The following is a 21,653-nucleotide window of genomic DNA, read 5'->3' as shown; positions in this document are numbered from 1 at the left end:
CATGTGACTGGTTTTGTGGTCCAGGGTCACATTTGTTCTTCAGACCATAACATTGGTTCTAGGTCTGGAGTCATATAACGTAAAATGGAATTAATTGGTAAAAATCATCCCAATTGCATTAAATAACAAAACATCAAAGCAAATCCTGCGCAAATCAAAGCCTTTTTGGAACCTTATTTTTTTCGGAATTCAAAACACTGAATTCTACAACACTGTCGTCTGTAAGCGTGTCTGGATGCGGGGATGAAATCTGACTCCGGGTTTGGGAGGGATAGCATCTGGATAGCACCTAAAGCACTCCGCCCACCACTCCCAAACCTCCCGTCCAAACGGTTCGAGGACCGCCAGGACACAGGTGTGTGTGTGTGTGGCATGTGCTGGAGGCGTGATGCAGGTGTACATGTGCCAATTTGGGGCCGTCTAAGCTGGAGGTGGACGCAGGTGTGTGGCTACGAGATAATGGGTGCTTGAGGGGTTGCGGGGGGGGGGGGGGTTTCTGTTCTTTGGACAAAATAAAACGTCCTAATCAGTTGCATGATAGGCAAGAGTCTTTGCGTGATATCATGACCCTCTGGCACGTGTAATGCAATGCCTTTATTAAGGACAGGTGAGACGGTAATGAGTCCTGCAATTATGCTGACGCCCCGTCATGCAAGACGCGTAACGCAGTTTTGATTTGATCCAGGTAATGCAATCGTTTTGGGAAAGGAACATATTTTACTCATAAATATTATGTCAATGAACGTTAAATGTAATTTGCTTGTGAGATAATGCAGTGAAAGTGAAATTTGGATATTATGATAGTTTATTGTTGGTAAACACTCTTATATTGTGTCTCATGCAGAATCAACAGATTAAAATGATATGAACGGCGCCATGCGACATGCAAAACACATAATAAAGTCTACGATTTGAAGCAGGTAATGCCATCATTCACAGGGAATATGTCTGTGCAATTCTCTCGGTCATTTCATTTTCACTTTAAATGAATGTCAGTTGCACTTAAAAATATGTAAAAGTCATTGCAATAGACATCAAAATATGTGACAGAAGTTACACTTTATTTTCTCAGAACTTCACTTTTGTTTTTGTTTCGTTTTATATTTAATGCAATGATATTTAGGTATTTTAAGTGTGGCTTTAATGCCTTCTTATCTCACTGTATTATCTTTGTAAATATTTCTGACTAGATACTGAAGTTATTTAGACCAAACTAGTCATAACAATGGTTTATTGTCAGTAAATGCTCTGCATTACATGTTCTGTTTGTCCTGCAGAATCAACACTTTGAAATGATAATGTAAGGCACCATGTATAACATGAAGAATGCATAATGAAGTCTCCGGTAATGCAGTCATTCACAGCCTGATGATGCATAGAAAAGCTTTTTGCAATTATTATTAAACAAATATATAATAATTAATTATTACAATGCACTTTCAAATTACTTGTTGGCTCTTGCCACTTAATTTTCATTGTAACTGAATGTCAGATGTACTTAAAAAGTTACACGTTAGGCATTAGGTGACAAATCATCAAACCAAGTGACATCTGCAAAGAAACCACACTAATTTCTTAGAATATTTTGTTTTAAATGCCCCACTGTATACAGTATGTGAACATTTTATACATAATTATGAGTGGATACTGAAAGTTTAAGGTCAAACAAGTGGTCACAATGCACGAGATTGTCAGTAAACACACTGCCTTTTATTTTCTGTTTGTCTTGCAGAACCAGCAGATGAAGCTGAAACGAAAGGCATCATGTAAATTTTGACGATCGGCAGCGCCTTTATGGCGTCTGAGACACAGGGCTAATTGTGTCCTCTGGTGAAGATGGATTTGCATGCTTTAACTTATGCAGCGTGACTCGCCTTGCTCTCGTACACAAACTCTGACACACACACACACACACACGCTTTGGCTGTTAAACGCTGTGGTGTTCTTACCTAGTACTCACTTTCAACCCCCCTCTTGTCGAGCTCGCACGCTCTTACAATTGAAACAGACCTCATCTATTTCCTCCTTTTCAAGAAAATGCCAACAGGTGGAGGTTTGATAGACCGGCCCAAACGCCAGATCACACAGAACAAAAACCTCTGCAGAAAAAAGTCCGAATGAAATCTGCTGGAGCATGTGACCTGAACGGCCCAATGACACTCGGATGCTTTTTTTTTTTTTTTTTTTTTTCAGTTGTGGGGAACAGTTAAACTTGTCGTCTGTCTAAGGGAGAAGCTTTTTCTGTGGGCCGCCACAACCACAAACCAAGTCTGCGACCGGTCACGGCTCTCTAGGCACTAGAGATCTGCCAGATAAAGATAGACGAGAGGGACTGAAGAGCAACGAGGGGGAGGGAGAATACGTGTTGATGTCAGCGTGTGAAACAGACAATTCGCCGGAAAAACCACAGCGACACGTTTGCGCTCCTGCTCTTTTGCACAAGGGTAAGCATCAGTCAACCACAGGCTGACCACCGATCGCAGTCGCCCGTGTCTGTGAACCATGCACAGAATCCCAGGACCGAACCGCCTGTCTGGACCGGCTCAGGGTGACCACGGGTTCCCGGGTGTGGGTGTGTACTGCATGTCGGGGTTCGGGGATCAGGGGGTGGCGTTCGGGCGAAACCTCTCGCATGTCGTCATGCGTATATTTTTTTTTTGTGCTTTTTGCAGGGCAAAACCGGGAGCCCTTCAAAATTCGGGAGCAGATCAAGTTGGAAGCGCTGGATTCTGACGAAGAGGAGGAGAAGCAGCCGCTCGCGATGGCCTCCAACAGCATCTTCGAAAGCTTCTCGTCTTACCAGTCGTGCTTCTCCAGGGGTGAGTGTCCGAGCCCATGTTTCTGTGCGAGCTCTTATCTCTCCGTCGACGCCGATGTTTGCGCAAAAAAAATGACGAAGCTGGTTTGCAGTGTCAGTGGAGTACTGAAATCTTGTGGCTGAATCTGAAAACCACAGGTCTGTGGGTTACTGAGTACTTCACTGGTTAACCTCATTCAACCAGCCACTGCATGCTGGACTCCAACGGGATTTCCAGCTGGAGGAAAAGGGCGCTATCGTCTACGATATTAGTTTGAAAACTTTGCGGGTTTTGCATTGTGCCAAACTTTCGAGTTTTTTTATGCAGGGTGAAACTAACTCACAGAATATTGCTTTAATGGTTTATTAGTTTGTTTTTGTTTGTTTTTATGAGGAGCTTTGCACACGTTTGCTTATGCTTTAACAGTTGAGGAGGTCGTGTTGAACGCCTCAATAGAGCAATGATGTTGATGTCTGGAAAGACGTTCTTTGAAAGCTTCAGCCGACTTGCATTCGTGAAAGATTAGCGTGCTGGTGTTGAGTTTGATGATTGAGATCCAGGAAAAAGCATGTAACATAAGTTTATATAGTAAATACAACAAGACTGACTTCATTCAAATTATGCTTTGGCACTTTTACTTCTTTCTTGGGAAATTCTTGTTTTAAATAAAAAAAAAATCACCTTTAATGCACAAATAATACTTTTAGCTTTTTGTTTAAGTTCAGTCCTTACACTGAAAGTTCTGTAAAATAAAAATAAAATAAAATTTTAATTATTCGTTCCATGAGAAAGAGATCCAGGAAAAGCATGACGCTGGTTACATGATGGTTACACTATAACTGAAGTGTTATACATGATGTTTCACCTTTAATGCACAGATAACCCTTTTAGCTTTGAGGATATTGTGTTCAAGCACTGAAAGTTCTGCCAGTAAAGAAAATTCAAATGAAAAATAATTCGCGTTATGAAATTTAGAGCTTCTTCATTCCATGAGAGAGAAGTCCACTCCTGGTCTAAATCTCAGTTCTGTTTTCTGTTAATATGATTCTGTGACACAGACGCGCTTCATTATTATGCAGTATTGGTCCGACCTCCCGGCTCTGGACTTTCCCTCTCGTCGGAGGCTGCGTAGAGTTTCTGTAGCGCTGCTTTTGATGCCTGTGGGTGTGTGAGTTCACAGCTGAGGCCCAAAGATGATGCTTTAGGTTTCTCTCTCGTACTGAAATGACTGTGGGTTAAAGGTGAATGGAAATTACCCCTGGTTTGGTTAAACTGACTCATTTAGCTGGTCTGAAGTCCTCTTCTCTTCACAGATTCTGTATATTCTGCTCAGTTAATTGGCTCTTCTAACTCAAAATCACTGTTTTAGTGTTTTAAAACGTGCGTTTAAAATGCTTATTTTTTAATTCTAGATCATTTCTAAAGATGATGTTAATGAGGTTATGAGGTCTGGTTGCTTGAGAGTCTCATTTAAGCTTGTATGCTTGTTGGTTTGTCAGCTAATTAAAATTGTTTATCAACTGTAATTGAAAGTTGTGCATGAGCATGATCCTGTAATAACTTAAAATTAAATTAAATGTAAATATATAATAAAATAATTATTGTGAACAAATTTAGAGCTAGAGAGAAAGACGTCAACTCTTGACACAAGTCTCACTTCTGTTTATTATTATTTCGAATTGTTTTAGTGTTTTAAATCCGCATTTAAGACACTCATGTTTATTCTAGATCCTGCCGTGAGATCATTTCTAAAGGTGATGTTAATGAGGTTATGAGGTCTGGTTGCTTTTTTATTTCTCAGTTGCTCATTTCAGTTTCCTGACTGTCTGTTTCTCATGCATCTTGATGAGTGTGTGTGTGTGTGTGTGTGTGTGTGTGTGTGTGTGTGTGTGTGTGTGTGTGTGTGTGTGTGTGTGTGTGTGTGTGTGTGTGTGTGTGTGTGTGTGTGTGTGCGTGAGCGCTTTCAGTTAACACAGGAAGTTTATCAGTCGCACCCGATGCATGTTTCTTCTTGAGCACATGTGAACAGCCTCGATGTAACATCTCAAAGACGAGGCAAAGGCCACATGAATATAAATAAGCAACCTTTATTCTATTATTAAAGGGATGGTTCGGAGTAAAATCAACCTTCGGTCCTTTTTCACCATGACCTCGAGCCAAACACCCCCCCAGAAGCCTTTTCTCCCCCTTGGTTGAACATTATTAAAGTTAGAGCTTATTTAGAGATATCAGCCGGATGGTTTAGTGCAGGCGCTAATGGATGCAATGATGTAAATTACCCCACTAATAATGCCCAGAATGGTACCAAACTTCTACAGTAGTACAAATAGGTTCTGTACTCATAAAACGATGCATTGGACAGTTTGTAAGTACATCAGGAGTTTATTTAAATAACACTTGCCTGACGGCTCGACGTCACTTCCGTGATTTGGGAAAAGCCCGTAAAAGTCCTGGCAGAAAGCGATGCATAAGGATGTAGTGTTCTGGAGATGTCTTGATGTGCATGAGTTAACATGCACTTCACTTGCTGTCATTGCCGATGTTTTAAACATCATTAACATATTAAACATCGAGTGTAATGCATTTAATTTCTTTCTCATTTCATGTAGAACTTGATTGACAGGCAAAGATGCGACAGTGCTTGACAACACTATATTTAAACTCTATTTAGTAATGAGTTCTTCCCTGACTTTACTTATTTTGGACACATCATGCACTGTATTTTTCCTTACAATAACATCAGGAGTCGACCTCACATCCGAGTAAAGCAGTTGTGTCCAATAATCGCCGCACCGATCACTATATAACAATCAAACATCTGATTTTGCACGGTAATAAACCCGACTATCTCAGCTGGACAGAGCTGTTCGAACAGCATCACATCGTCAGCGTGACTTTGTACATGTGTATGTTTTCCGATGTACATTTGCATGTACATTAAATTATATGTTGCATATGCCATTTGCATTTGCTTTTATCAAGGAAAAGCTATCCATATGCAAAGCTGAAGGACATGTCAACATATGTAGTAACATATGCGGGCTGGGTTTGCGTATTTGTGGCCTTTTTCATCTACCAGTGCACAAACCGACACACACACACACACACACACACACACACACACACACACACACACACACACACACACGTGAGGATTTACCTGTATCTCTCTGTGGTATCGGTTTATCAGATCGTTTGTGTGTAACCCTCTCTATCGGTATCACTATCCATGTACACGCTTGCAATTCTCAAAGAAATTTCCTTCTTAAAGTTCCTTATTATAAATATACGTTTGATTTGACATTCTGGCTTGACATGTTTTATTATTAGTGAGAGGAAAGCTGCTTTAAGGCCCGTTCACACCAAGGATGAGAACTGTAATAATAATAAAGATCTAAAATAGCAGATCCACACCACAACCATTACGGCAACGGCACAGAGAAACGATAATTTTGGAATCACTTTCAGAACGATTTTATAAATATTGACAGCCAATCAGAATCCATCCTGCTTTAAAGGACAAAACTGCAGAATAATATATCGCTATAGTTATCGTTATATAGTTATCGTTCTTGGTGTGATCGGCAAAAAAGTAGTTAACCACGTTGAAGCTATTGAACGCGGCCAGTATGGTTTTAAGTATTATATAATTTGTTTTTGCAATCAGACCAGTTTTTGATTAACAAAATATTTTGCTTCAAATTATTTATTTAAATAGTAATTCTTTACAATAAATCTAACTTTTTTGAAATATTACCATTACTTGAAGTTAGTAGTATTATCACTACTTTTATTTAGTTTTATTTCATACTTAAAAAAAAAAAATTATCCAATATCTGCACACTGAAAATAAATAAATATAGGATTTACTTTAAAACAATATCCACTTTGAAATTGCTAGTAAATTTCAAAAATAATTACAAAGAAACCACAAGTAACACATTTAATTAAATGTGCTATTTTGAAGTAGAACGAGTGAAAAACTGATTTTCTTGTAAAATATTCTCTAATAATCTGTTTTATTTGCAACTTTTCGGTGCTTGGTCTAATTGACGTCAGCAGAAAGAAAAGTCATTCAGAGGCAGGGCTATTTATTGCTATTTATTGCATATTTATTGCTATTTATTGCTATTTATTTATCGTTGCATATTGCATATTTATTGCTATTTATTGCATTTATTGCTATTTATTTATCGTTGCATATTGCATATTTATTGCTATTTATTGCATATTTATTGCTATTTATTGCATATTTATTGCTATTTATTGCTATTTATTGAGATTTTAAAGACATTTTGTGTCTTTCTTTGGTAAACAATGCATTTGTACTTTAATGAAGTCGATTGAATGCTAGAATGATGTCCCTTAATGTGGATTGGTGGAGTTTGTGTGGTTAACCATAGCAGGACGTGGCACATTTGTGTGAGGTTTTCTGGGAAAACTGTATGTTTATCTTCAAATGAAGCCACTTTCCTTCAGTTTCCTTCTCCCAGATGCACTCCATCCCGTCTGGCACACCGGGCACCGTTTCTTTCCATATATGTCATGAGTGTTTAACTGTAGCTGAAAGTTTTACAAGGCTGCTTTTGTCCTGGCGTGGGTCCGAGTGTCGACAGGGATGGATTTACGGTGGTTATCGGGGCTCGTCGTGGGCCTGTGGTCCTGCAGACGGAGCGTTTCGTCCCAGTGACTTCACGCCTGGCCAACGCTGATTCTGTTTATCTACATCTACAGGCACCTGAGAAGGAAGCCACTTCGTCTGGTCAATGCAGATGCAGAAAGGGACTCGCATAGGGTCATAAATTCCTGTTCCTCGCTCCCGTTTGGGTGCTTTTCAAGAGTTTAGCGGAACTAGGTGTGGATGGGAACGATCGCCAGTAATGGGAATGTGGTCACCGACAATAAATTAGATGCTTTAACACTCATAACACCTCATATTTTACCTTAGGAATAACTAGGAAGTGAGAAGTGCGTCGGCACGGCCCTTTCCCAGCACCTTCCCAAAGGCCTTTTTTGGAGATTCTGACTCTCTTATACCTGATACGTATTAAAGAGCACTGATCCGATATGAAACGCTGATGTCTCAATATCTGGCTGGTCATTGGCTTATATTGAGTTTCTGTTCTCGCTCTGCTGAAATGGATTTTCTGACCCTGCTCTCTTTACATGGAGCAGCTGCTGCTGGGAGAGTTTGGGCCTGGTAATATTGAGCCCAGTGTCTGGTAGACTGGCGGGCCGGTCGCCATTGAGCCCAGCGTCCGACAGAACCACGATGGGAATGTATTGAGTGGCGTCACTAATGCGCAGCTCCAGGGAAGGAGATAAAGATAGTTCAAACCAGTGGAGGGACTGAGCTGGTGGGAGAAAGATGCTGGTCATGAATCAGACAGGTGTAGGAGATCGCTAGACGAGAAACGAATCACTGATTTACTTAATTTTCTGAAATTCTGTCTATGGGAAAAAAATATATTTTTAGTAAACAAAAAAAACCCAAAAAATATATATATATATATTGTTTTTTTATTAAATAAAAATATTCATTTTTTATTCGATTTTTTAATTAAATTGCTATTTTTGTTTACTACAGATATTTTCCTTAATATTAGGCCATGATAGTATGCAAATGAGATATTTCATCATTTATGATGTGGTAATTTGCATTTGCATCAATGTTGTTGAAAAATTGTGAATATATTAATCCAAATAATGTTTAAATTTTTTAAAATAAAATATTTCCATTTTATTTTTCATTAAATATTTGTATATATTTACTAAATATCAAATTATTTAACTAGTATTTTAATGTTTTGTTTTTTGTTTTTTTTTACAAAAGATATTTGCCTTAATATTAGGCCATGATAATATTACCCACAAGATATGAAATACCCAAATTAGATATTTAATAATTACTTATGTGCTAATTTTGCATTCGCATGTTGTTGAAAAAATGTGAATATAGTAAACAAAATATGTATTTGTTTTTTTTTCATATAAATATTTCCAGATATTTTCATTTTTATTAAATAATTTTTATTTTATTTTGTTATGAAATATTTAATTATTAAACTATCTATCATGTATCTATCCATCCTTCCACTTTTTAAAATTTTACTAACATTATTCACTAGCATAATTTGGGAATGCACTATTTTGCACAAATTATGAGGTAAATAAGTAGTAGATTCTATAAAGACAGTTAACAGTAGCAGTTCATTTGTGCAAAGTTTGGTTCATGTCTGTTTATTGGAAGAGAATCTGTCCGAAAATGACAAATTGAGCATGTTTTCTCAATAAAGAGGTCCTGATACTGATGAAAATTATCTATAAGTTGAGAGCTGATTGGTCCGTGTCTCTGTACAGCGAGAGTGATGCGTCTTCAACTGATGCACAAGATGAAAACATGGTGATGCTTGTCCTAATATCTTGCAATTTTTAACATTAATTAAAAAAAAGGTCCGACTGTAGCAGTTTGAAGTGTGTTTCTCCAGGGAGGCTTGTTTTGCCGTGAACACACACCAGTTTCATTTCAATAATTATTTTGAGGGCAGACATTGATTCCCTGACCACATCGTATTAAATCAGCCGCTGATTGGTCAGCCATCGATCAGCTCGAGCTCCATATTGAATCGCAGGAAGATCTCGAGATGAAAAACCACTTTTGAAACCCAAACATGTGTCGGATAATATGAGAGGGCCCGAAACGTTTCATAACACACATGTGAAGGGAAGCTTCTCTGCATGTTCAGAAACCACAGAGAGGTTTTGCTAACGCTGATAAGAGTTCGGGAGCTCCGAGTTCTTCAGTTCTCCTTCATTATTGCCTTCCCCTCACCCCACTGTTCCTGTCAGCCGACAGCTTCTCGCTGCAAGGGAGACGTGTTGTTGAAAATAGCTGTCGCTTGTGAGCCGGAGTCTCTGTTTAACACCTAAAGGCCTGCGTGTCGTTTGAGAAAGCGGAATAAGCCTCAGTTGACAGGAAGAAGAAGCTTTTGCAAGGTGTTCGAGGAGCGAGTCCCTCTCTCTCTCCGGCTGTTTCGCGCGCACCGGATGTGTGCAAAACCCTCGTGCAACTCTGAACTGCAAATATCTTCATCATGTGGGTTTAATATCCAGCGTTAGTGAAGATACACGCTGCTCAAAACTGAAAGTAGTTCAACTACAGTCGAGCTGCACTTGTACTTTACGCCACAAGCTAACCATAAAACTATCCTATTTATTTATTTATTTATTTGTACCTGTTAATATCATTAAACTGAATATTTTCACTCAGAAAGTTCAATTTATTTATTTCAATCTGTTAATATCATTAAACTGAATAATTTCACCCAGAAAGTTCAATTTATTATTTATTTATTTATTTATTTCAATCTGTTAATATCATTAAAATGAATATTTTCACTAAGAAAGTTCAATTTATTATTTATTTATTTATTTATTTTAACCTGTTAATATCATTAAACTGAATATTTTCACTCAGAAAGTTCAATTTATTTATTATTTATTTATTTATTTCAATCTGTTAATATCATTAAACTGAATATTTTCACTCAGAAAGTTCAATTTATTTATTATTTATTTATTTATTTTAACCTGTTAATATCATTAAACTGAATATTTTCACTCAGAAAGTTCAATTTATTTATTATTTATTTATTTATTTATTTATTTTAACCTGTTAATATCATTAAACTGATTATTTTCACTCAGAAAGTTCAATTTATGTATTATTTATTTATTTATTTCAATCTGTTAATATCATTAAACTGAATATTTTCACCCTGACAGTTAAATTTATTTATTATTTATTTATTTAATTATATATGTATGTATTTATTTATTTATTAAACTAAATATTTTCACCCAGTTCAATTAAATTAACAGGTTATTTATTTCTATATTTATTTATATCATTAAACTGAATATTTTCACCCTGACAGTTCAATTTAATTCAAAGGTTCAGTATTTTTTTATTTTTTTTTATTAATTATTTTAACTAAACTAAATATTTTCACCCAATTCAATTAAATCAACAGGTTCAATATTTATTTATTTGTTTGTTTATATTGAACCTGTTACATATTTACACTCAGACAGTTCAATAAAATCAACAGGTTAAAAAATAAAATATATTTATTCATTTATTTTTTTACTTGTTCATTTAATTGAATAATTTCATTCAATTAAATTAACAAGTTCCAAAAAAAAAAAAAAAAAAAAAAATGATACATTTAATTAATTGTTTTATTATTTATGTACCTGTTGAATTATGATAAACTATCTGATTTAAAACATGCATGTAAGATGAAGAACATTTTAGGAGAGCATGTTGGATTATTACTCATCGCTCATTCTCACCTGAATGCAAATGTGAAAAACAGTTTGTAAACAGCTAACTGTCACGCTACTGAAAACTGTGGTTAAGTCACTATAGCATCGCTACTTTTAGAACACTTTTCACATCAAGCAACTGTTCATTTCAGTAAAAAGGTCCCAGGCTTTGTTTGTGTGTGTGTGTGTGTGCATGTTTTTATGTGTGGGTTCTTAAAGTTTCTTTGCTGAACGTTTGCATGCGTGTGTATCGATGACAGAGGTCTGTCTGTGGTAGCGCAGCGGTGAGTGTGGCGACCTGACTAGCCACAGTTCCTTACCCACATGCAAAGTAGCCTAACCAAAGACCTCATTCAGGCACACACACAGTCATGTAGAAACATGCATGTAGGAGTAGAAAACAGAACCGCATTAGTCATGGACTCACTGACTCACTTACTCACTAACTAGTGCTCAAATGAAACCGTTGTAGTGGAAACACATGTAGCTTTTAAAAACCGTCAAATTAGTCAATATTCAAAACTGAGGACAAACTTTATAAAGTATTCAAACACAAATACTGTGTAAAATAGTCTATTTGCAGTGAGTTTGATTGATTGATAGGTAGTGTGTGAAATTATATATATATAATGCATTCTTGCATTCAATGCATGCCAAAAAAATAAAAATAAAAAAGGTAACTATGATTGATTTGATTAATGCATGTCTGTTTTTAAAACATTAATCAACATCCGATAAGCTTTCGTAAGTCTGATTGTAAGACTATTTGTTCTCAATACTAGTCATTACTCAAATAAGAAAGACCACAAAGCTCATCTGAGTGGTTAAAGCTCATGCAAACAGTGGCATTCACACTGATTCTGAAACGATGGAGAGCTCACATGCACACTTCTCTTTTTCTGTTGAATGATTGACAGGCCAGTCATTGGATGGGGGGTGCACTTCCTGATGGTACATCCTTTGCAGCATCAGTTATTGGCCCAGTGTGTGTGTGTGTGTGTTTCAGTTAGACAGGCTGAGAGTTTCTAACGGTGGCCTTACAGCTGTAGTTTCCTTCCTCTGCAGTATCAGCTTCACAGGAAGCTGTTATTCAGTGTTTTTACAGTCGCAATATTAAGTCTAAATATTAAAAGAACTGCAGAACCAACCCTTACAAAGTACAAAGTACAATGATGGTGTCAGGAGGCTGTACTATGGCACTTTTATATGTACCATGGTACTATTTACAATGGTACTACTATGGTTTTTGGAAATTTACAATGGTTCTACTTTGGTTTTTGGGTATTTAACATGTTGCTACTATGGTTTTGGACATTTACCATGGTACTACTATGGTTTTTGGAGATGTACCATTGTGTAACTTAGTTTTTTTTAAAATGTACAATGGTACTACTATGGTTTTGCAAATTGACCATGGTACTACTATGGTTATTGGAGATGTACCATGGTACAACTTTGGTTTTTGGAAATTTACAATGGTTCTACTTTGGTTTTTGGGTATTTAACATGTTGCTACTATGGTTTTGGAAATTGACCATGGTACTACTATGGTTATTGGAGATGTACCATGGTACAACTTTGGTTTTTGGAAATTTACAATGGTTCCACTTTGGTTTTTGGGTATTTACCATGGTGCTACTATGGTTTTGGAAATTAACAATGGTGCTACTATGGTTTTTGGACATGTCACATTATACTACTATGGTTTTGTCCATGGTGCTACTATAATTTTGTACATTTACCATGGTACTACTATGGTTTTTGGAGATGTACCATTGTGTAACTTAGTTTTTTTTTTTAAATGTACAATGGTACTACTATGGTTTTGGAAATTGACCATGGTACTACTATGGTTATTGGAGATGTACCATGGTACAACTTTGGTTTTTGGAAATTTACAATGGTTCCACTTTGGTTTTTGGGTATTTACCATGGTGCTACTATGGTTTTGGAAATTAACAATGGTGCTACTATGGTTTTTGGACATGTCACATTATACTACTATGGTTTTGTCCATGGTGCTACTATAATTTTGTACATTTACCATGGTACTACTATAGTTATTGGGGATGTGCCATGGTACTAGAATGATTTTGGACATTTACCATGGTGCCTGCTGTGGTTTTTGGGTATTTACCATGGTGCTACTATGGTTTTGGACATTTACCATGGTACTACTATGGTTTTTGGAGATGTCACATTATACTACTATGGTTTTGTCCATGGTGCTACTATAATTTTGTACATTTACCATGGTGCAACTTTGTTTTAGGACATTTACCATGGTACTCCTATGGTTATTGGAGATATACCATGGTGCTGCTTTGGTTTTAGGACATTTACCATGGTACTCCTATGGTTATTGGAGATATACCATGGTGCTACTTTGGTTTTAGGACATTTACCATGGTACTCCTATGGTTATTGGAGATATACCATGGTGCTACTTTGGTTTTAGGACATTTACCATGGGGCTTCTATGGTTATTGGAGATATACCATGGTGATACTTTGGTTTTAGGACATTTACCATGGTGCTTCTATGGTTATTGGAGATATACCATGGTGATACTTTGGTTTTAGGACATTTACCATGGTACTTCTATGGTTATTGGAGATATACCATGGTGATACTTTGGTTTTTAGACATTTACCATGGTGCTTCTATGTTTGTTTTTTTGGCATCAATTCTCAATTCTCAGCGTGTGCCTGACAACTTATTCTTAAAGGGCTGGTATAATGCCCTTTTCACAAGATGTAAAATAAGTCTCTGATGTCGCCAGAGTGTGTGTGTGAAGTTTTAGCTCAAAATACCCCACAGATATTTGTATATAGCATGTTAAAGTTGTCACTTTTTGAGGGTGAGCAAAAACGCACCGTTTTGAGTCTGTTCCTTTAAATGCAAATGAGCTGCTGCTGCACGGAGCTTCAACAGCTTGCACTCACATAGACATGCACTGAAAATTTCAATAAATTTTAGCCTTTTATGTTCAAACCGGAGTCAGACAATGATGGAGAGACTCAAGAAGAAGTGACAACATGTAGAAGCAACAGGACGTTTCTGAATGGTTAGTTGATGAGTTTATGAAGCTGATGTGTAGTTATCTTCTAGTCATTGATTAGCATATTCTGTCTTGATAATCTATAAATCGTGTTCAGGGGGCGGGGTTTATGTAAATTCTATGGTTGGTGATGTCACTAACCCGGGAGGAATGTGGTGTAGTCTCTACCAGCCGTTTGTTGTAGTCCTTAAAAAGAGATTTCTGTAAAAGCAAATATCTCCCTTTACTTTGAACTTTGAGTGTTGTAACTTTGCAGATGTTGTTTATGCTCAAACAGGAACATTACACACTAACTAACGTTAGAAAAGTGAAATCATAATCAACCACCCCTTTAATAATTGCTCAGGGATGACCTCGACAAGCTCGCACATCTCAATCCACAGTTTCGCTTATCAACCCACGATCAGCTATACGTGAATATTTAATTTGTTTAATATTCTGTTAATTAGATACATTTGCTTCATAGATATCTCTCTTCAAACACTGTCCACACACTGTGTGGAATCTGAGGATTTGAGTGAGTATGAGTATGAGTATGAGTATGAGTACACTAGCACAGAATCAGGCCCGAAACCAACACTGGTATCGGCTCATTCACAATATATATGTGTGTGTGTGTGTGTGTGTGTGTGTGTGTGTGTGTGTGTGTGTGTGTGTGTGTGTGTGTGTGTGTGTGTGTGTGTGTGTGTGTGTGTGTTGTAATGTATACGAAGATGAAGAATAGAAGATTAGGTCTGGATTCAGAGTTAATTTACATATTGTACGCAGATCTTATTTACATACAGTATATACTCGTGTTTCGTCCTCGTCTTCTGTTTTGGCCTGTACAGTAGATTCCTCGACACTATTTGACTGTTATCATCTCCATCTTTGATCTTTGTCATATTGATTTACATATTCTCTCTCATCTACATCTGACGTCTCTGTCTTTCTCTTGCACCAATGAAATCAGTTCGTCAGACAAATGACTTACTGTAATCATACATGCACAAATAGCTCCTAATATCTTACGCGTGTCCTTTTAAAGCACACGTGTGTGTGTGTGTGTGTGTGTGTGTGTGTGTGTGTGTGTGTGTGTGTGTGTGTGTGTGTGTGTGTGTGTGTGTGTGTGTGTGTGTGTCTGCGTGTGGTGCTGCAAGTATGCGATCCACACACTTTACGATCCACGTCTGCTGAGGTAATTATGCCGTGTGACTCAGCGCTCTTGGCTAGCGTCCTGGGCACAGCTAGCATCACCTGTTTCAGCACAGTCGTCCAGGCGCCCGTGTGTGTGTGTGTGTCTGTGTGTGTGAGCTATGCTTAGTCAGAGGAGATGGCAGTGAACAGTTGTCTATGTTTAGTCACAGCATCAGTGATACAGAGACTCTCCTCTGGTCGGCGTCTGGCCGCAGAAGAAAGCCATAGTCATGTCTAGCCAGCGCGTCTCGCTCCGTTTAGTGCTAATGCTTACACACGGATGCACAGAAATGGACTTACATGAACTCTGTGTGTGTGTGTTTCGCTGTGTTTAAAGGGTTTGATCAGTGACAGTGTAAACCAAGAGACAGCCAAAAGAGATTCATTACTACAAAAACTGATGAATGCACAGGAAAAGACAAAAGGATATAATGTTTAAAACAAAACTATGCTGCCTGAAAACAAGTGTGTTGTACCATGGCGGTGCTTCGGTTCTGGATATTTACCATGGTGCTACTGTGTTTGTTTGTTTTTGGACATGTAACATGATTCTACTGTGGTTATTAAAGATATACTATGTTGCTACTTTGGTTATTACAGATGTAACATGATACTATATGGTTTTTAGACCTTAATAACTTCTTGTTTTATGGGTATTTATTTTACTTATTTATTTACCCTGCAGAAAAAAAATCTACCTACTCAAATATCCATAAGTACTTTTATTTATTTATTTATTATACATTTTTTTAATTTTTATTTAATTTTATAAGTATTATTTTTTTATTATTAAGTCTTTTTTTTATTTATTTTTTACATTTGGACACACAGATATTGGTACGACATCGGGATTTAATTGAAACTTACAAAAATGCGTTCATAATTTTCAACACATTTTATTTTTGATACATACAATAAAACCTATGAATGCCATGAATTTAATATTCTATAGCCTCAAAGGATTTGCAAACACACTTTTCCATAATAATTTTCCTCTTATGGCAAAATATGCATGTTTTGAATGAAGATGTCATTTGATGCATTGAACATTATACTGCAGCCGATAGTCCTTTTATTATTATTATTTATTTTATTTATTTTACTTTTTTACGCTATTTCTTTAAACAATATTGAACATTAGGTTGCATCTAATTAATTTCATACAGGTCAGATCATTTTCTAATTAAGAAATTTCAAATTTGTGATCTTTCTTTCCAGTAGCCTTCAGACAGTAATGCAGATAGTCTTGTGATCCCAAGCTGTCCTCACAATCTCTGTAATCTATGGGAGTGAATTACAGACCGCAGGCCCCTCCCCCTCCTCCTCCTTGGCCCCGCCCACGCCCCGGGGAGCCCGGGACCATGTGGCAAAACTGGCCCGGGATCTGAGAGTCCCTCGGCCCGTTTGATCCGCTCCACACAACATCCGCAGCACAGGAAGAGGATCTCTAATAAAGCCTCTTCATTTCCTTTTATTTTCATTTCTTTCCAATCTCCTTCCTCCTGAAAAAAAACACAAAACCCAGTCTATACCAGCTAAACTGGATCAGCTGGTGACCAGTGTAAGCTGGACACATTTCGTGAGATCCCATTCTGGACACATTCAAACTGGTTTTAACATGGCTATACTGGTAACACAGTTACGCACCAGCAATGCCAGTTAAAAAGGTTTTTTGTTTGTTTTTTGGGAAGGCCCTTCTGTTTTTATTTCATGGTAAACTAGGGAAAGAGACTGAGTAAATGGGCTTAAGACGTGGCAGGCTAAACTCGAACCACAGCACCAGCGGGTGTGAAGAGTTAGTCCCTTTCCCAGAAGGTCTAGACTTCTCAATATCCCCTCTCGTTCATTACGGCCTGCACATGATATCAAAACTCTATTTTACAGTACTTTCACTGTAAAATTTTAAATAAAGTGTAAATATATATATATATATATTTTTAAATACAATACAATACTATTTTTTTTAAATAGTGTAATATTTTATTAATTTAGTGAACAAGAAATATAGCTATTTAAAATGTTATTTTTATTCATTTACAATTTTTATATTATTATTATTATTATTATAAATCAGATAGAAAAATATATACTAATGAATTCGCAAAATACTGCAATAATGTTTTACTTTATACAATCATCTTTATTCCTAACGGAAAAGTGTTTCTTTGTATTATTTATATACATTTTACATCTTGATTTTTCCCTTTTTTGCCTGACATCACAAATCCATTTTCCACCTTCCTCCATTCTGAAATGCAACGCCCACTTTTTCTAGGGTTATTTATTTGACTTATTTACTTGCAGAAAAAAATCTACTTAATCAAATATCCATAAGTACTTTTATCTATTTTTTAATAAATTTTTACATTTTTAAATGTTTTTAATTTTTTTTTATAAGTATTATTTTTTATTATTATTATTATATATTTTTTATTTAATTTTTTTTACATTTGGATACACAGATATTGGTACAACATCGGAATTTAATTGGAACTTACATTTTATTTTATTTTTTATTTTTTTATTTTTTTACGTTATTTCTTTAAACAATATTGAACATTAGGGTGCACTAATTAATTTCATACAGGTCATACAATGAAAAACACAAATCCATTTTCCTCCTGCCTCCATTCTGAAATGCAATGCCCACTTTTTTACCATCCAATCAATTCCTAAAGTACTAAATCAAGTCCCGTCCTACTTTTTTTTTTTTCCTCATTGAACAGTTTTTATTTTAATTCTGAAATACACCAGTTTGCATGAGTGAAATGCGCCTTACGTTGACTTGAGCTGTGTTGTGTGTGTGTGTGTGTGTGTGTGTGTGTGAGTGTGTGTGAGTGTACAAGGCCTCACCTTCACCAGATCAGTCAATAATGAATCTGTCGGGGTGTAGATCCATGCGGCGGGTGCACTGATACACTCCTCAATGCGACCGGCGGCAGCAGCCTAGAAATATTGATCAGTGTCCCATAATGCACGAGTAGACTGGGTGAAGAAGAGGAAGAGAGTGAATATCAGGGTGTTTCCATTGATTGCAACATGGCTCTTGACAGGAGCCTCTTTGTTCCTTTGAAGACTGTAACTGAGAGCGCTAATCGCTCCTTGACGAACGGTTTGTCTGATGCTTTACAGACACAAATGAACTGTCTGACTGCTGAGATGTTTCGGGGCGATTGTGCTGGGTGTGAGAGGACAATGGTTTGACTGTGTCGCTGTCATCAACGGCCTTTGACATTAGCAGCCCGAGGACAAATGATTTAAGAGGAAGTAGCGCTTTCTCCACTTTCTTTCTTTTTCTAAACCTGTCTTTCCACCTGCGTCTTTGCCTGAGCGCGGTCAGAGCTTTTTCCTGTCACGGCATCTGTTGGCGAGTTTCTGACGTGCTTGCGGACGCCCGGTGGCGAGGACACATGCAAACACGCTCGATTACCCACAAACCTCAGATACTTTGATCAGTCTTAAAGCCGGCACATGTGCTCCTCCGTCAAGGATGTCACACGCTTCAGTGACTTCAACTACATGGAAAGTGGCAACAGAATAGATTGTTGAAGTGCTTTTTTAAAGGTCCCTTATTTTGTTTTGGAGTCTCCTACAATACATTCACATGCATCCATTAAAGCAAACACTTTAATGTTCTCATAATATACATTGCACATCATCTAATTTCTCAAAGAGTCTGAAACGGTTCATTCGAAGATTCAGTCTTTATAAGCCCCTCCTTCCTGTGAGCCGACTCTGCTCTGATTGGTCAGACGGCCCAGTGTGTTGTGATTGGTCCACCACTTACAGTGCGTGTTAGAAACTGAACGACCATTACCATCTCAGCTCTTCCTCAGCTCTTGATTCACAGTGATACCAACAGATAGGATTCCAGGTCGAGTCCTCATCCTATTGAAGTGCATCAAACAGCGTCTTTTCGACATGAACAACATGATCCAAACTCTCCTACAACTGCAGTGTTTGAGGGCGGGGCTAAGTAGACGTTGCTCACCAGCATCCAATGAAAATTAATGGAATGGCATTATGGAAATGTGTTATAATGTTACGTAGGTATGAGGGTAATTACTGACGACTCGTTTCAGTTCAGAATCGGTTCTCTCTTTCAGGAGACAATAACTTTATTTGTCGTGCACTTTGTAGACCTTTTACATTCACAAACGAACGGTAATATTTGAAAAAGCATAATATTGGGAACTTTAATCTGACAATATGAAATGCAAAAAATAACTTTTTAATGAGGTTTTATTAGTCCTTATTGACTTGTTTTTCTAGTAAAGATCAAGATTATTTTACTATATACGCGCGCATATATATACTGTTCTGTACCGGCAGATTTTATGACTTGTTTTCATCTTAAAATTAAATGCATTCATATGAAAGACACATTCCGTGAGAACAAGTCTTAATGTCTTTATGCAGTGTTGCTTCTCAAGGACATTTATCTTGTGTTAGTGATTTTTAGATATTTTAATCTGGAAAATAAGATGTTAAAGGGGTCATCGGATGCCCATTTTCCATACGTTGCTGTGATTCTTTAGGGTGTTCATGTAAAGTTTGTGATATACTTTGGTTAAAATTCCTCAATGGTTGTGTAAAACACCCTTTTTACCTCCTCAAAAACAAGTTTGTTCACAGCGACCCGTTTCGGTGCATGTCTTTTTAAATGATAATGAGCAACTGCTGAGTGGCTGAGGGCGGAAATATGCTAATACGGGACAGTCCGTCATATATATTAATAAAAAAATGTATATGAACTTCTTTATAATGCTGAAGACGTAGCCTAGCGAGTAGAGCACATGCTCCCAACATGTTGCACATTAGTTTCTGAGTCAACTTCTCTGTCCGGTCTGTAAGTGTGTACACTAGTAAGAGTGCGTCTTCACATGTGACCTACTCCACTTGATTACTTTTGCTGCAATAAGGCCCTGACGGTGATGGTGAACGACGTTTCAGAAGCATGCGGTTGGTCGAAATGCATGCGGCCGCCTTCATGCCACTCCGTTCCTCAAAACTGTGAGACCGCAACAGGGAATGCCAATATAACGGTCAATACTGGCACACGGTCAGAGCCGCTCTGCCAAACCACAGGAACCCTCCTAGACTTTGATAATGGACCATCCGTAGCACCGCCAGGCCCGATGGGATCCGTCCCCAACATGCTTCTCGATGCGGTTAACGACTCGGAGATGCAAAGTGTGTCGTGCGCCATCGTTTCCCAGCTTTCCTGTGTGTCTGTTGCTAATTTATTTATCTGTGGATTTAAACTCAACGATCCCATTTGCTTGAATGTTCTTCTGGCTAATTTGGTAGGCCCTCATCCGCATAATAGTTTGAGTGGAGGTGAGAGTGATGAGCAGACCTTCTGGAGGAGGGCTGGAAATGACTTTTGTCCCAGGACTTTCTGAGTTATTAATTGATTTTGTGGGTGACTAATGACTTTTTTATTGAGCAGTTTCGTCACGCTCCTGGGGGGAGAAAAGCTGGACTGACCACATCATACTCTAGCCTAGATATAGAGGATGGCTCCTCACCATCCCTAAACCCTACATTATTAGGACAAAATGTCCCCACAAAGATTTCAATACCCCAAATCATTGGACATTTTTTGGTCCCAATGAGGAAAACGGCTTATAAATCATACTAAGTGATGCTTTTTGAAAATGTAAAAATGCAGAAAGTTTTCAATGAGGGGTATAGTTAGTATAAGAGGAGAGAATATACCATTTGCACAGTATAAACACCATTATGTCAATGGAATGTCCCCATAAAACATGAAAACACAACATCCTTGTTCCCTCTATTTCTCCAGTGTTCCCAGTATCCCTGTAACACCTGCTACACACAGACTTTGCGATTTCGGCAATCTTATAAGATCAAATCACACTGTAAAACATGGATATAATAAACTTGGGATAACGACATGTATGTAGACCAGGGGTCTCCAACCTTTTTTCATTTGAGAGCTAATTTTTTAAAAATGGAAGTATAATGCAATACTTAAATCTCTTAAATAATGTCTCATAACTCTCATATTAACAACTATGCAAACTATTTTAGACCTAAAAGAGTTATTGTAGGCCTATATATGTCACCCTTAATTGTCAGAGATAAAAATAAATAAAAAATTATACTGTAAAAACACATAATTGTTGTTGATTTTATAGTGCATCATAACTAGAGATGAAATGGTATGAAAATGTAATTTCATGATTATAGTGACCAAAATGATCACGGTTATCACAGAATCCTGTTCAAAAAGTACTAATACTACACAATGACATCAATGCACC

General features: G+C 37.3%; 1 protein-coding gene and 2 long non-coding RNA genes across 5 annotated transcripts in view; 1 reads left to right on the top strand and 2 right to left on the bottom strand.

Moving 5' to 3' along the window:
• Positions 1 to 1,778: 1,778 nt before the first annotated feature.
• Positions 1,779 to 21,653, top strand: part of runx1 (RUNX family transcription factor 1) — a 62,764-nt gene continuing 42,889 nt past the window's right edge. The window contains exons 1-2 of one of the 3 annotated variants that reach the window (XM_082163836.1): positions 1,779 to 2,444; positions 2,673 to 2,819. In XM_082163836.1, the coding sequence (XP_082019962.1) occupies positions 2,369 to 2,444; positions 2,673 to 2,819 (223 nt within the window). In that variant the 5' untranslated portion in view covers positions 1,779 to 2,368. Of the gene's footprint in view, positions 2,573 to 2,672; positions 2,820 to 21,653 lie in introns of all 3 variants that reach the window. The other 2 variants (XM_082163838.1, XM_082163837.1) reach the window with 2 other exon arrangements.
• LOC309494589 overlaps positions 13,455 to 21,653 on the bottom strand; it is a 40,509-nt gene continuing 32,310 nt past the window's right edge. The window contains exon 2 of the long non-coding RNA XR_014204389.1: positions 13,455 to 14,230. This is a non-coding gene — a long non-coding RNA (uncharacterized lncRNA). The remainder of the gene's footprint in view (positions 14,231 to 21,653) is intronic.
• On the bottom strand, positions 16,244 to 18,882 carry LOC309494573. Its single transcript, XR_014204374.1, has 2 exons — positions 17,862 to 18,882; positions 16,244 to 16,475 (listed from the first exon to the last, which is right to left on the bottom strand). It is a non-coding gene; the product is annotated as an uncharacterized lncRNA (long non-coding RNA).

The sequence above is a fragment of the Leuciscus leuciscus genome (assembly GCF_965113295.1).
Source record: "Leuciscus leuciscus genome assembly, chromosome: 3".
NCBI classification, from domain to species: Eukaryota; Metazoa; Chordata; class Actinopteri; order Cypriniformes; family Leuciscidae; genus Leuciscus; species Leuciscus leuciscus.
Note: the sequence above shows the minus strand (reverse complement) of the source record. Positions and strands in the feature narration are given on the sequence as shown.